We start from the raw sequence: 14,406 nt of genomic DNA on the forward strand, positions 1-14,406 counted from the left end.
TTTGCTACTAAAAACTATTATGAGTTTGAAATAAAACTATTTTTTTCTAACCCATAAATCTATCTTCTCTTTTAGTATTTTTACTTAATTAAATCTATCTTCTCTTTTAGTATTTTTACTTAATTATAACTCTATATAAGAATAGCTTATGACATCTTATGCCTAATAATAACCTTGTACAAGATTGGCTTATACCACATAACTTATTGAATTAAAAATCGGAGCCAGGAAATAATAGTTCTAAATCTCAATAACATGCCTTCAAGCAAAATCCAAAAGGCATTTTTGAAAAACCAAAAAAAAAAAAAAAAAAGTACGCAATAGTTAAAAACTTAAAATGGGTAAAAATGGTTGGTCCAACAAAGGCAAAGAGTATTATAAAAAAGGTTGCGGGCAAAGAGTAAAATATTAAAATAAAGAGGAGGAGCTTCTGGTTCTATCCAAATGGCCCCACAATCCAAGAGCTTTACCCTTTTTCTCAGACCAACCATGATTTTCTGTTCCTTGTTCCTTCTCTTCTTCTTCTTCTTCTTCTTCTTAGGAATCCCAAATAAACCTACCCTTCCACTTTGCCTCTCCTTTTTCACCCTTCCCGAATATCTTCTCTCTTGTCTATCTTGCAATCCTCCTTTTAGTTTTTACCTATGCAAAGTGTCAAATTGTCCTTCAATTTCCTTCACATTTTGTCTCTATTTCCATACAATTCACTGTTCTTTTTTTTTTCCTTTTCCCCTTTTTTCTCAGTTTCATTTACAAATTACCATTTTCCAAACTGGATAGTCTCTGAGTTATTGTAAAATCTGTTTAATTTTGAGTCAAAAGGATTCATTTTGTCATCTGAGTGTTGGTCGATTTGAGTTGTTAAGAGTCGGTTTAGGTGTTGAAGCCTTTCTTTTTTTACTTCAGTCAAAACAAACCATTGTTGCTTTATGGGTTTGTTAAACTTCGAGTTTTTAGTGGTGGGTTGTAATTTTAGTGGTGTGATTCCTAAGATCTCTGGGTGAATTGTATGTAGAAGTGAGTGTTGGTCATTGTGTTGTAGTTGTTATTATTATTATTATTTGAGTGAGAAAACAAAACAATGAAGAGAGGTAAAGATGATGAGAAGATTATGGGGCCTATGTTCCCTAGACTTCATGTTAATGATACAGAGAAAGGAGGGCCAAGAGCTCCTCCAAGGAATAAGATGGCCCTTTATGAGCATCTCAGTATTCCTTCACAGAGGTTTAACCCTGGAGTCTTGCCTCTTAACCCAAGTAATACAAGCAGTTTGGTTCCTCCTCGTTCCTCAAGCCAGGTATTTCTTTTTGTGCGATTTATCTGTCTCTTTGTTATTCTCATTGGTTCATAATGGATTATCTCCTTTATATATGTTACTGTAATTTTTATGTACATCTGTTGGGGGTTTGATGAGGGGTTAACTGTCATCTGGTTTTATTTCCTCATGAAATCAACTTTTACTCACTAAATTTTTTCGAAATGGAGCATGCATTATTGTAATTTTATAGGCATGGTGGTTTGTACTATCTCTGATTTCTATAACTGATTGATGCTTGCAGGGGAGTAGCCTTGAAAGAAATATGCTTTTCCCGTCCCATGTATCTCCTTCCACATCCACTACTCTGGCTGAGAAGTTTCATACTCGCCAGCTTGGAGGAGCAAGTGCAAATGGTCCTGTGTCACGCCTTGAACGGAGAAGGAAGGTCAGACTCAGAGATGAAGATGATTTCATGGTTCCTGTATTTGTTAACTCAGAGACAGGTCAAGAACATAATAAAACTAAGAATGGCTTTGATGGGGAAAAACTCACTTCCTTGAGCCCAATTTATCCTGGCCATCAAATAAAGCTCCACAATGTTTGTGATATGGATCCAAATCAGTGTAGCTCTTCTGTTGTCAATTTAAGAAAAGAGGTTAAAGACCCGAGTGAAGAGAGCTCAAAAGTGTGCTCAAGTAGGAAGTGTTCAGTACAAACTGCTGCAGAGTTAGCAAATAGAGAAAATATTGATGGACGTGTTAAAGAAGCCAATGTGTCTCCTGATCAGGATTGTGGACAGCACCCTGCATCTAGACCTAGCAGATCTCATGTAAATGATGTTTATTCACTACAAGAGTTGAGAGCTGGCAGACAATTGGCTGATAACGGATGCATTGATGGTGCTGACTTTATGATAGATATTGGTGGGGAAATTCTTCCCCGGCAGAGAAGCATGTCTTATTCAGAGGGGAATCACAGTGTTCCTGGTGAAACTAATAATGGCAGTGAATGCCGTGAAGACAGGACTTGTAGGGCACTACCATTGGCAAATGGAGATAAAAGTGATGATGTCTCAGAGACCTTAGTGGTAGATTCTATATCGGGGTTAGATATCTCTCCTGATGATATGGTGGGAATAATAGGTCAGAAGCATTTCTGGAAGGCAAGAAGAGCGATTGTCAAGTAAGTCTTTGTTGTTTGGTATGATGTCTTGGATTTATTTTGCCTTTTAGGTTTTTTATCTGAGGATACCTTGTATTTTATCTTGTAATACTTATTCATATTATCTACTTGTATATATAATGACAAAACAGTGCAAGGTTTGTGCTTTTGAGAATGAGAGAATGGCAAAGGTTAAGCATGCACTTATACGAGAAACTTTCTAGGTACCTTAGAGGGGTGTAACAAGAAATCTTGTCTATATTAGATGATTCAAAGTGCTGTTTTGGCATGCATTGCCTGGTTTAACGGTCAAATTCTTGTCCTGGTATTTGACATAATGCAGGTAGAACTCTTGAGATTGGTCACTTTAGGATTCAGAGCTCCCAGGACCTTGAAACAATTTTATAGATTGATATATCCAAATACATCAAAATATGAAATGTTCCATGCTATCTATTCATGAAAATATGATTGAATTATCTAGTACTTGTAGTTTAAATGTGATTAATATGTTATGAGGTTGTTCTATTTGCTTTTTAGTATATTTTCTCTTGTTACCATATGGAGCTGTAAGTTTTAGGTGCATGGTTGTTGTTTAGTAGAAATAAAAGCACTGTTTTTCTGTCATTATGGAAGTTTAGAGTGCTGCTTCCCCCTTATTTATTGTTTTTTCCTTTTTTTTTTTTGAATCAAAACAATCAATCACAATAGGTGATAACTGTAAACACATTATGCTTTTTAGATATTTCCTCTCGGCTGATACTACAATTGGACAATGACTAGGATCACTATTTCTAGTTGTTATCACAAGTTAATGTTGCCTTAAGTCTGCTGAATGCAATTTGGGTTACTAGTAGTAGGAATATAGAATAAATGCTATCTTGTGGAGACTAGTGAAGACAGGTTTGATGGAGGGGAGAATTTATAATCTGGAGTTCTGGGATTCCTCCCTAAGTGGCATTTTGTGTTCAGAGGCTCTCGATAACGTATTAATTGTGGATCATCTTCCAGCAGGGAGAGGGCTATCCTAATTTGTGCAAGGCAACATCCAAGACAGCAAAACTCCTATTATTTACTGTCTGCTCATCTGCATTTGGGATTTATTCCTGTCTCAGGTTGATGCTGTTTTCTTGAGTATTTTTGCTTCCATGGCACTCAAGGGCTTGGAGCGGGAGTGTAAGCAGCAGAGGATTATCCCTGGAGCCAATGTTCGGTGGATCTTAGAGGAGGCGAAGTGGAGAATGTTTGAAAATTTAAAGTTGGTGATGGATATTTTGGAAACAGATATTTTATCTAGTGTGGTATCTTGGGTTTTGTGGTGAAGGATTTATGTGGAATTGAGATCTATAAGCAGAATTTAAAATTGCAATTTAGTTTCATAGTTATGTCCTATGTACAGCTTCTAATTGTTGTACATTTATACAAGTTTGTACACTTTAGTCATTTTTGTGCACATATATATACTAGAAAATATTTGTTTGTGTACATACTGTAAATTGAAAATATTCTTTTTGCAACAAATGCATTTGGCTTCAGCTTTGATTTTATTGTACTGAAGCTAAATGTTCTGCATTTGGCTTGATTCGAAAATGACATTCAAAGAATTTCTCAATTACTTTTGTAGCTAGCCTTCAGATTAATTATTTTGTTGTTTTCTTCTATGTAATGCTATCATTTTTGTTTGCATGATATTTTCTTCTTCTATTTGTTAGATTCTGATTTAGCATTATCCTAATTGGGATGAAGTTCATAAGGTATGTTGTTGAAAGTGATGCCATTTTAGAGCTAAGAAAGGTTTCACCCCTCAATGGAACTGAAGTTTCTGTCGTGAAATAGTTACAAACCACCCCTCCCCAGAACAGAGAACAAGAATTTGATGACAAGTGAGAGGAATCATAGACTTCAACTCTTTACCTGTTAACCACTTTAGTCACTTTGCCCACATTTGATGCAATTCTTATCTGTGTATTAATCTTTTCAGAATAATGCTATCTAGCACTTATTATGATGAGTATCCAGTTGATATTCTGCTTTCACCTGCCAGCGATTGTGTCTGTTTAAAACTGTAATATTATGACCTCTGCAATTGCAATTTTTTCTTGATCAACTCCTGTTACTCTCTACAGTCAACAAAGAGTATTTGCAGTACAAGTGTTTGAGTTGCATAGACTGATTAAGGTAAGGTGGTTCTTGACCTTGTTTAGTAGTTTCTGCTGGTTCCTATATGGATACATGCACACACTCACTCACATATGTATATATAGAGTCAAAATGCTTAATGCTTTGGGTTGGAACAGGTTCAGAGACAAATTGCTGGGTCACCGCATCTCTTACTTGAGGATATGACATATCTGGGCAAACCCTGTTCCAAAGGCTCTCCTGCAAAGAAGCTTCCACCAGAGTTTATCGTAAAACCACAGTCACACACCAAGTGCAAAGATGACTCTGAGAAGCCAAGTCATAAAATGGAATGTTCAGCAGAAAATGTGGTTGGTAGGACATCCCTCTCTTCAGTGACAAATGGTAGTCAGCCCTCAAATTATGGGCCTTTCTTCGGAAACCAACCACCTGCACCAATTAATGGTGATAACAAAATTACTCCTTGGTGTTTCCATCAGGTGCCTGGGCACCAATGGCTTGTTCCTGTCATGCCCCCTTCTGAAGGATTGATATACAAGCCCTTTCCTGGACCTGGATTCATGGGTTCTATTTGCGGAGGATGTGGACCTTTCAGACAAACTCCAATGACAACCAACTTTGTGACTTCTTCTTACGGAGTTCCTGCTCCTTCTCATCAAGGAATTGGGGTTCTACAAGGAGCTCCTCCGGTTGGTTACACTTACTTTCCTCCTTATGGGATGCCAGTCATGAACCCAGCAGTCTCGGGTTCTGCTATGAAACAAATGAACCAATTTGCTGGACCTGGTTCCCATGCCCATAGTGGCCAATTATCTGGAGTTGGAGTTAACTTTAACATGCAACATCAAAGTTCATGTAATTTGTCTAGCGAGGAGAATGGTGGTATTTCTCATGTCATGAAGTTTCAGGCATCTAAAGACACTGAGCTACAAGGGAGTACAACAAGCAGTCCTGCTGAGAAAGTGGAGGGAGATGGGGCCAGTAGTGCTGCTGAAGGAAAAAATGCACTTCCACTTTTCCATACAGCTCCAACCACTCCAAAGGGAGCCTCTCAGCCTCATGATACCAACCAGAGGACAAGAGTGATAAAAGTTGTGCCTCATAATCCATTATCAGCCTCTGAATCAGCAGCTCGTATTTTCCAATCTATACAGAAAGAGAGAAAAAAAAATGGAGTTTAGCTTGTGTATATCAAACAAAGTATTACTGGTAAATGATCTGAGACTCATCTAGCTACGTGCTTTACTCGGTCATTTTCTCTGTACTTTTTGGTAATGATATTGTGGAAAACCAATTCCTAACCAGATTTGATTAGGTTTCATTAATTTAGTATTTTGGTTGTTTCCTAAATAAAAGGGATTTGGTTCATTGATCAAATTCCTACTTGATAATTTCCATTTATTGTTAGAAGATTTTTAGGTGTTTTGTTATTATCTCTAGGATATCACGGAATTTGCCAGATTTGATGTTTTAGTTATATATATACTCTTGTACTCTAGAAAGTTTCTTAAGAATTTATAAATAAAATTCTCATGAATTTCTTCATGGTATCAGAGTGTTCATCTTAAATCATCAAAACCTATTTATATATATATATATATATATATATATATATGTATGTGTGTATGTATTTTTTTTTTTTCCATCTTTCTATCTACGCCATGGCTAGTAGCACAACTGTGTCTAAGCCCCTTATTTTGCCTAGCACTGGTCACAAACTCAATGGACAAAACTTCATCCAAAGGTTTCAATCAATGATGCGGCTTGTTTGTGAAACAGGTAAGAAGGATTATCTCACGCGAATGGCTTTTTCACCCAGTGAGTGTGAATCGAAGTATCGAACCTAGAAGTTGGAGAATAGCATGGTAATGTCGTGGTTAATCAATTCTATGACCAATGAGATTAGTGAGAATTTCATGTACTACAAAACTGCTAAGGAGATTTAGGATGCCACGAAAGAAACCTATTCCAACATAGACAATACATCTACAATAGTAGAGATCAAAAGCACTCTACATGACCTACAACGAGGAAACTCCACTATCACAGAATATTTTAATTCCTTAACTAGTTATTGATTCTAATTAAATATCTTTGAAGAAATAGCATGGAAGTGCCCTGACAATAGCCAACAATATAGGAAAATAGTTGAGAAGGACCGAGTTTATAAGTTTCTACTTGGTCTAAATAAGAGCCTTGATGATTTCGTGAGAGAATTCTTAGTATCAAGCCATTACCCAACATTTGAAAAGTTTTCTCCGAGGTCCGCCGAGAAGAGAATAGAAGGAAAGTGATGCTAGGGACATTATGCAATCTACAAGAAATAGAAATTTCAGCCTTTGCTGCACGAAAGCCAAAATCCCACCAAGGTGGTGAAAATCGACATAAGAAAAGTAACAAAACTTGGTGTGACCACTATCAGAAGGTAGGATACACACAGGAAATTGTTAGCAAATCTATAGGAAACCTACTAACTACAAGCCACATTCTACTTGAAATCGATAGAGTTATGGAAATTTTGCCACCACCAAGACAACTCCAACACCCCTGGAATCAAGTCCGTTCAGTAAAGAGCAGTCGGAACTCTTTTAGAAAATTGTTCAACAATCTCTTTAGAACATTGGGTCAGTTGTAAGCACAACGTCTGTTGCACAATAAGTTAATTCTCTCAGTGCTCTATTTATGCAAAGTGGAAAATCAAGATCTTGGATTGTTGATTCAGGCCCATTAGACCACATGACTAGTGATGCATCGGTGTTCCATGAATACAACCCATGTACTGAAAACCTCATAGTTCGAATAGCAAATGGGTCACTTTCCTGGGTAGTTGGGACAGGTTCGATCATTATTTCAAAGGACATAACACTTGACTCTATTTTTCATGGCCCTAATCGAGATTGTAACCTTCTGTCTATTAATAAAATTACGAGATGTCTTAATTGTGTTACTAAATTTCTTTCTAACATGTGTGAATTTTAGGGCTTGGATTCGAAGAATAAGATTGATAATGCTAGGATGTGTACTGGACTCTATCTTCTTAGAGAGGAAGAATCTAAGAGAGAATCATGGAAGAGTGCTTATTCGGTTTCATCTTCTAGTTAGAGTAAAGAAAATATAATCATGTTATGGCACTATTGTTTAGGACATCCAAATTTCTTGTACCTCAAAAAATTGTTCCCTTATTTATTCAATAAAGGTTCCGAGTCTTATTAGTGTGAAATTTATCATTTTTTCAAACACACTCGCAATTCATATCCAAGTCAACTATACAAATCAACTCATCATTTTTCTATGATCCATAATGATGTTTGGGGACCATCGAGGGTTAACAATATTACAAGATCTAGATGGTTTGTTATCTTCATTAATGATTAGACTAGAGTTACAAGGCTGTTTCTCATGAAAGACAAGTCAGAGATTAGTTCAATATTTCAAAATTTCAACAAGATGGTGCAAACTCAATTTCAAGCAAAAATTCAGGTGCTCAGCGCAGATAATGGGCGAGAATATTATCACTCAGTTCTTAGATCTTACTTGTTAGATCAAAGAATTATTCATCAAAGCTCATGTACTGAAACTCCTTAACAAAACAGAGTTACCGAGCAGAAGAACAGACACCTAATGGAAGTTGCAAGATCTATTATGCTAGCTTTTCATGTCCCGAAACATTTATGGGGAGAGGCAATCCTGACAATAGCCTTTCTTATTAATAGGATGCTTTCTCAAATACTAAAATTCCAAACCCTCTATCAAACTCTTCTCAAAACCAACCCTCATGTCCAAATCATTTCCTCCATACCAGTCAAAGTATTCGGATGTACTACCTTTGTTCATATACACTAACAACAACGCAGTAAACTAGACCCCAGATCACTCAGGTATATATTTCTTGGCTACTCACCTAACCAAAAAGGTTACAAATGTTATCAACCAACTACAAGAAAGTTTTACACTTCTATGGATGTCACATTCTTTAAGAATCAGCTATTCTATCCCAAAGCCGATATTAAGGGGGAGAGTTTTAGGGAATATCAACTTTGGGAGATTGAGCCATCCTCTGATCCTTTCTCTACTTGTCTGTCAATTCAAATTCCCATTTCAAATAATTCTTCTTCTTCTTTCGAGTCAACTAGTCATCTTGAGTCTCCAAAATCTCCTGAAACCGTGCAAGAGACAAAAGCTAAAGAAATAATTGTATACTTAAAGAGACCGAAATCTCAAAAGGAGATAGGGACTTGTACATCTCCAACACAGAACCAAGATTCTGAACCAAATCAAGGGACTTTTGAAATTCATACAGGTAACACAATTATTGAACCTATCTCTGATGATTTTTCTAGTGATCTTGATCAGCCCATTGCTATAAGAAAATGTGTGAGATCATATACTCAGCACCCCATTAGTAACTTTGTTTGCTATGAAGGGTTGTTTTCTACTTATTGAGCAATGGTTACATCATTAACTAATGTCCATATACCAAATACCATCCAAGAAGCGCTCAAACAACCAAAGTGGAAGGCTACCGTAATGGAAGAAATGCAAGCACCAGAAAAGAATGGCACATGGAAAATTACTGATCTTCTTGAAGGAAAGAGCCCAGTGGGATGTAAGTAGATTTTTACTATTAAACACAATACAAACGGAAGTGTGAACAAATTCAAAGCTCGTCTTGTGGCTAAGGGGTTCACTCAATCTTACGGGATTGATCATGAGGAGATGTTTGCTCCTCTAGCAAAACTGAATTCTGTCCATTTGTTACCATCACTTGTTGCAAACCTAGATTGGTTTCTTTACCAACTTGATCTAGTGGTGATCTAGTGGAAGAGGTCTACATGAAGATTCTTCCAAGGTTTGACAACCAGGACAAAATCGGCAAGGTATTTAAGCTTCAGAAATCCTCATATGGCCTCAAACAATCTCTTTATGCCTGGTTTGATTGTTTGACTAAGGCTGTTAAAAAAAAAATAGGTTCTTACAATGCCAATCTGACCACACAATGTTTGTCAAACATTCACCAAATAGCAAGATTGCTATTATGATTGTTATGTTGACATATTGTCCTCACAAGAGATTATGAAGAGAAAATAGTTGGATTGAAGACTCTTCTAGCTTAAGAGTTTGCAATAAAGGACTTAGGACAACTTCGATATTTTCTTGGCATGGAATTAGCTCGATCAAGAAATGGTATTTTTGTTTCACAACGAAAATATGTACTTGATCTTCTCAAAGAGACAGGGATGCTCAGGTGTAAACCAACGGATACTCTAATGGACCCAAATGTCAAGATGGGAACCGGAGATGGAAATCCTCTTGCATACCAAAACAGGTACCAGAGACTTGTGGAAAAATTAATTTATTTGGCACACACTAGACCTGACATTGGCTTCTGTGTAAGTATGGTGAGCAGGTTTATGAACGATCTTACAAAGACACATATGGAGGTAGTATATCGGATCCTTTAATACTTGAAAATAAATCTGGACAAAGGGTTGCACTTCAAAAAAAACACTAAATAGAGATGTGGAGATTTTAGGCTGGTTCTGTGACAGACTGAAGGTCAACTCAGGGTGTTATACATATGTATGGGGCAACTTGGTTACCTAGAGGGGCAAGAAGCAAGTAGCGGTAGCCCGAAGTAGTGCTAAAGCTGAATTTAGGGCTATGTCTAATGGGATTTGTGAAGGAATTTGACTTGAGAGATGCTACAAGAACTAAAGAAGTCAGTTGGGAATTCAATGAAACTGTTTTGTGATAATAAAGCGCCTATTAACATTGCCAAGAACCCTGTTCATCATGATCAAACAGAACATGTAAAGATTGATTGAATTGAAAAAGGCGCAGTCAAACTGGTCTACACTCCAACAGAACATTAGACAGCCAACATCTTCACCAAGGCTCTTCATCGTGGCAATTTCGAGAATTTGAAGTCCAAGTTGGGTATGATTGATATCTACCACCCAACTTGAGGGGAAATATGGAAAATCGATTCCTAACCAGATTTGATTAAGTGTCATTCATTTAGTATTTTGATTGTTTCCTAAATAAAAGGGATTTGGCTCATTGATCAAATTCCTACTTGGTAGTTTTCATTTATTATTAAAGGATTTTTAGGTGATTTGTTATTATCTCTAGGGTATCATGGGATTTGCCAGATTTGATGTTTTAGCTATATGTATATATTCTTGTACTCTAGAAAGTTTCATAAGAATTCATAAATAAAATTCTCTTGAGATACTGTAACCTTTTCTTACTAATTTTCTATTTACGTATCTAGTTATAGTTTATTCATATGTAGATACATCTTTGGAAGATTACAAGGCATTGTAACATGAATTTGTTGTCTCTTCAATACCTTGTGATGAAATCATTTTAGGCAGATGCAATCATGCTATGACCCTTTTAAGGGGAAAGATAGCTTCCGAACATGATGTACCTGATCACTATCTATCTCACTAGCTTCTTTTTGTGATTTCATTAGCTCTACTGCATCACTGGTTGCGTTTCTGATCTCGTGATTTCGTTCTCTCAATTGGATCACCGGTTTCTTTTATTTGAAATCTTTCCTTATTCTTCTTTATATTTAAAATTAAAGAAAAATAACATTTCTCTTGTATCCTTGTTTTTTCACAACTATTTGAAATCTTGTATGCAGCTGAAATGTGAGAGGTGGAGAGTTGAGCCAGAAAGAAACATGTGTCAGCTTGGGCGAAACTGTTCCTCTTTCAGTGGGCAAAGGAACCACCAATGTCGTTCAGAAGGTAATCTTGTATATTTGTATTGTCAGTAAAATGAATTGATTAGAAGTGAAAGCTCATTACGATCTGTGGAATTTATGTTTGTTTGGTTGCTGGGAGCATGGAGGGGATGACGGAGACAATTTCTACTTCTTATAAGTAACATTCTTACTTGGACTAATTCGTTTTCTTGTAAAATGCTCATTCAATTTGAATCTAACCTTTAACCTGGGTTGCACATGGTAATACTAGTCTTGGTTTGTTTTATTCCTCCTCTCATTTTTTAAGCTGGTAGATACTTCTAGTTTAGTGTTCTCACTTCTCAGATTCTGTCTAATCAGAATATTTTTTTGTGAGTTTAGTAGCAAAATAACTGTTTTTTCTGAACTTAAATAGAAATCCACAAACCTGTATTACTAGATGTTAAGAACCAATTTTAAGCAGTCTTATTCTTGGTTTCAATATGCATGATAATCTTTCCCTATCCTATGTTGTAGAATAGTAAGAAGCATGATGTGAGTCTAAAATCTAATTGTAAATTTGCATGACTCTTTTCGGTTCACATGCTGTGATGTTGATTGAGGTTTTCTTTGATCCGTTCTTACTGAAAGTTGCTTGGGGTCAAATGAGCTTTGTGCTTTGAAAACCTATTCCTTTTCTAGAGAGTATCTGTCTTATATCTTATGTTTTAAAGTAGCCTAATGTAGATACTCTGTGTTTAACTTGAATATAATTAAACTTCTGCATTTTCTGTGACACATTACTTGTAGTTACTTAATTGCATAACTTCAATTTACTATACTTTGGTCTCTCTTTCTTTCTCTAGTGCAAGTTTTGTATGAGGGAAGGAACTGTAACAATGATCTCAGGCTGAGGTCAACCATCGACCCAGGAAGAAAGTGAAGGAAAATATGCCCCTTTGATGCGTTTTGATTGCACGGGTTATGAGACTGTAGGTTTTGTATTTGGTGGTGGCTGGAGGGTTGAATCTGTAAGTCTTTGTTCATCATCCTCCACCCTAGATGCTATTTTTATTAGGTAGCAGAAATTGTGAAAATAGCTTATTATAGCAAGGGCTTTGGAATGCATATTTTGTTATTTATCAATTTTCCAGTTCCAATCATAGTAATACATGTTTTTTTAAAAAAATAAAAAGAAGAAGAAAAGAGATGAGGACTAATTGCTGCATAGAAGACCCTGCTTAATATCATGCATATCCTGATGTTTGATATATTTCTTTTGATGTAATTCCTTGTTAGGAAGCACCTAGTTTGGATTTTTTCTACCTACTTAAACAAGTGTGCTTGGGCATTCACAAAGTTACTTATATGACTTGGCTGCAGGTGACTTCGCTGAATATGATGAGAAGGGAGAGTGCCCAGTGATGATATCCAACCTCTGTTTCTACTTTTGACGTGGTGAAGTAGAGTAATGCTACTCCCCTGCTTTCGCATGTTTTGGTAAATAAAACTGACTGTTCATTATGAATGATATAGAAACTTGTAACTGGATAACATGTAGGCATGAAACTATATCCAAAGGTGGTTTAATGTAAAATGTTCAGTTTGAAGTGTTAATAGATATACACTGACAATGGTTCAAACTGATTAATGAATCACATTTTGTCTGTGCCTTGTGGTTTTCTCGACTTTTTGAATTATGAAGATAATTACACCAGATGCAATAGCTCTTTGGCTGGGATGAAACAAATTGTTGGTTTTTTAAAGTATTTTAATTCCTTGTGTTTGAGAATGGATTCTTTTCAGACCTGGAAAAGTTTTATGATTCTGCTCTTCGGGTAAAGAGCTGAGGTGGGCTGGTCTACCTGATTTTGTTTTCAATTCACATTCTTATTTGGAAACCACCATTCACTGGGATACACTAATGTTCTTCCAGCACTCGTGAATGTACCGATAAACTTGAAGCCGCATGGCTGCTCCATATATTTGTTAGTGCATCGCATGTATCAGGTATCGTGAGAGATTGTGTTTTGTTGGAAGGAAAGGCTAATATTAACTCGGAAACAAACAACCCCCCTGCCCCCCACCTCTTACCACTACTTTGTTTACGTAAGAAACAATCGACTGATTCTGAATTGAACGTATTTGTTCCATTTGCAGTATGCATTAGAATATTTGGGGGATGTTTGAGGAATTGTACTTCACCACGTTGCTTCCAACCAGCCTGCATTAGCAACAGAATACTATAGGTGGAAGGGGTTGCACGTCTCATGCACGTATTCGTTAGCCATCTTATAGGTGGGTCCCGATCCGAGCTTCGTTGATGGATGAAACTCCACCTTGAGGTTTAATAAAGCAGATGAAAGAAGATTCGCTAAACCAACCAGCTCTGCCATTAAATGTGTGAACAACATAATCGTTAAACCTAAATCCAACGTTCAATGACGTGAGGGTTTTGAACTTCTATCTGAACTGGAACTGCCTTGCCACTTTTTAGGGCACCATTACCCCTAGAATTTTGGTCATCAAAGCCTCATTCATCCCCTCCCTGGTGCCTTGTTAACATCTTATCTATAAATGTACAAAGCCATTATCTCCTTTGAATTCCCATACTATCCCCTGGCATGTCAAGTTGCATTCTGAAACTCCATGGGACAAGACTGTCTTTTCAAGTCGCTCAAGGTTGGCCCAACATCACAAATCTTAAACGTGGCCCTATCATTTTTAAAATTCCGTCTTCACATAAGTAATCGCCCCGACAAATGGCAACGCCAACTCTCAAAGCAAGAAAAGGAAAAAAAATCGCTTTCCTCACACTCCCATTCTTCCTTCCTTTCCTGAGTGAAGAAAAGAGACATAGGAATTAACTCACCACAGATTTTCACAAGACACTCTTAACACCACAAAATCCAAAACCGAATTCTCATTTTCATCTTGTTCTAACACTATCGTTTCTCTTCCATATCTATTTCCCTTGCCTACACCAAACTTTTCTGTCCTCCTCTGCCTAACCTCCTTTCAAGGTACCTAAATAGAATTAAATAACCTCTTTATCTCTTTTTTTTACCTAAATAAAATTAAATAACCTCTTTATCTCTTTTTTTTTTTTTTTTTTTTGTCTTTCTTTCTGCACCAATAAGTTTACATGGTACGT

At 36.7% G+C, this 14,406-nt stretch overlaps 1 protein-coding gene across 1 annotated transcript; it reads left to right on the forward strand.

Moving 5' to 3' along the window:
- The first annotated feature begins 506 nt into the window (after positions 1–506).
- On the forward strand, positions 507–6,108 carry LOC111302966 (protein EARLY FLOWERING 3-like). Its single transcript, XM_022898908.2, has 4 exons — positions 507–1,297; positions 1,560–2,440; positions 4,546–4,597; positions 4,717–6,108. The coding sequence occupies exons 1-4, from the start codon at positions 1,082–1,084 to the stop codon at positions 5,737–5,739; spliced, it is 2,172 nt and encodes a 723-aa protein (XP_022754643.2). The 5' UTR covers positions 507–1,081; the 3' UTR covers positions 5,740–6,108.
- The last annotated feature ends 8,298 nt before the right edge of the window (positions 6,109–14,406 follow it).

The sequence above is a fragment of the Durio zibethinus genome, chromosome 13 (genome assembly GCF_047325235.1).
Source record: "Durio zibethinus cultivar Kanyao isolate XHJ-2024 chromosome 13, ASM4732523v1, whole genome shotgun sequence".
Classification (NCBI taxonomy): Eukaryota; Viridiplantae; Streptophyta; class Magnoliopsida; order Malvales; family Malvaceae; genus Durio; species Durio zibethinus.

Excerpts from the sequence above, each read along its gene's own strand:
- LOC111302966 (XM_022898908.2), top strand. The coding sequence starts at position 1,082 with ATGAAGAGAGGTAAAGATGATGAGAAGATTATGGGGCCTATGTTCCCT. Across the intron at positions 1,298-1,559 it reads CTCCTCGTTCCTCAAGCCAG|GGGAGTAGCCTTGAAAGAAA; the intron begins GTATTTCTTTTT and ends TGATGCTTGCAG. Across the intron at positions 2,441-4,545 it reads GCAAGAAGAGCGATTGTCAA|TCAACAAAGAGTATTTGCAG; the intron begins GTAAGTCTTTGT and ends TACTCTCTACAG.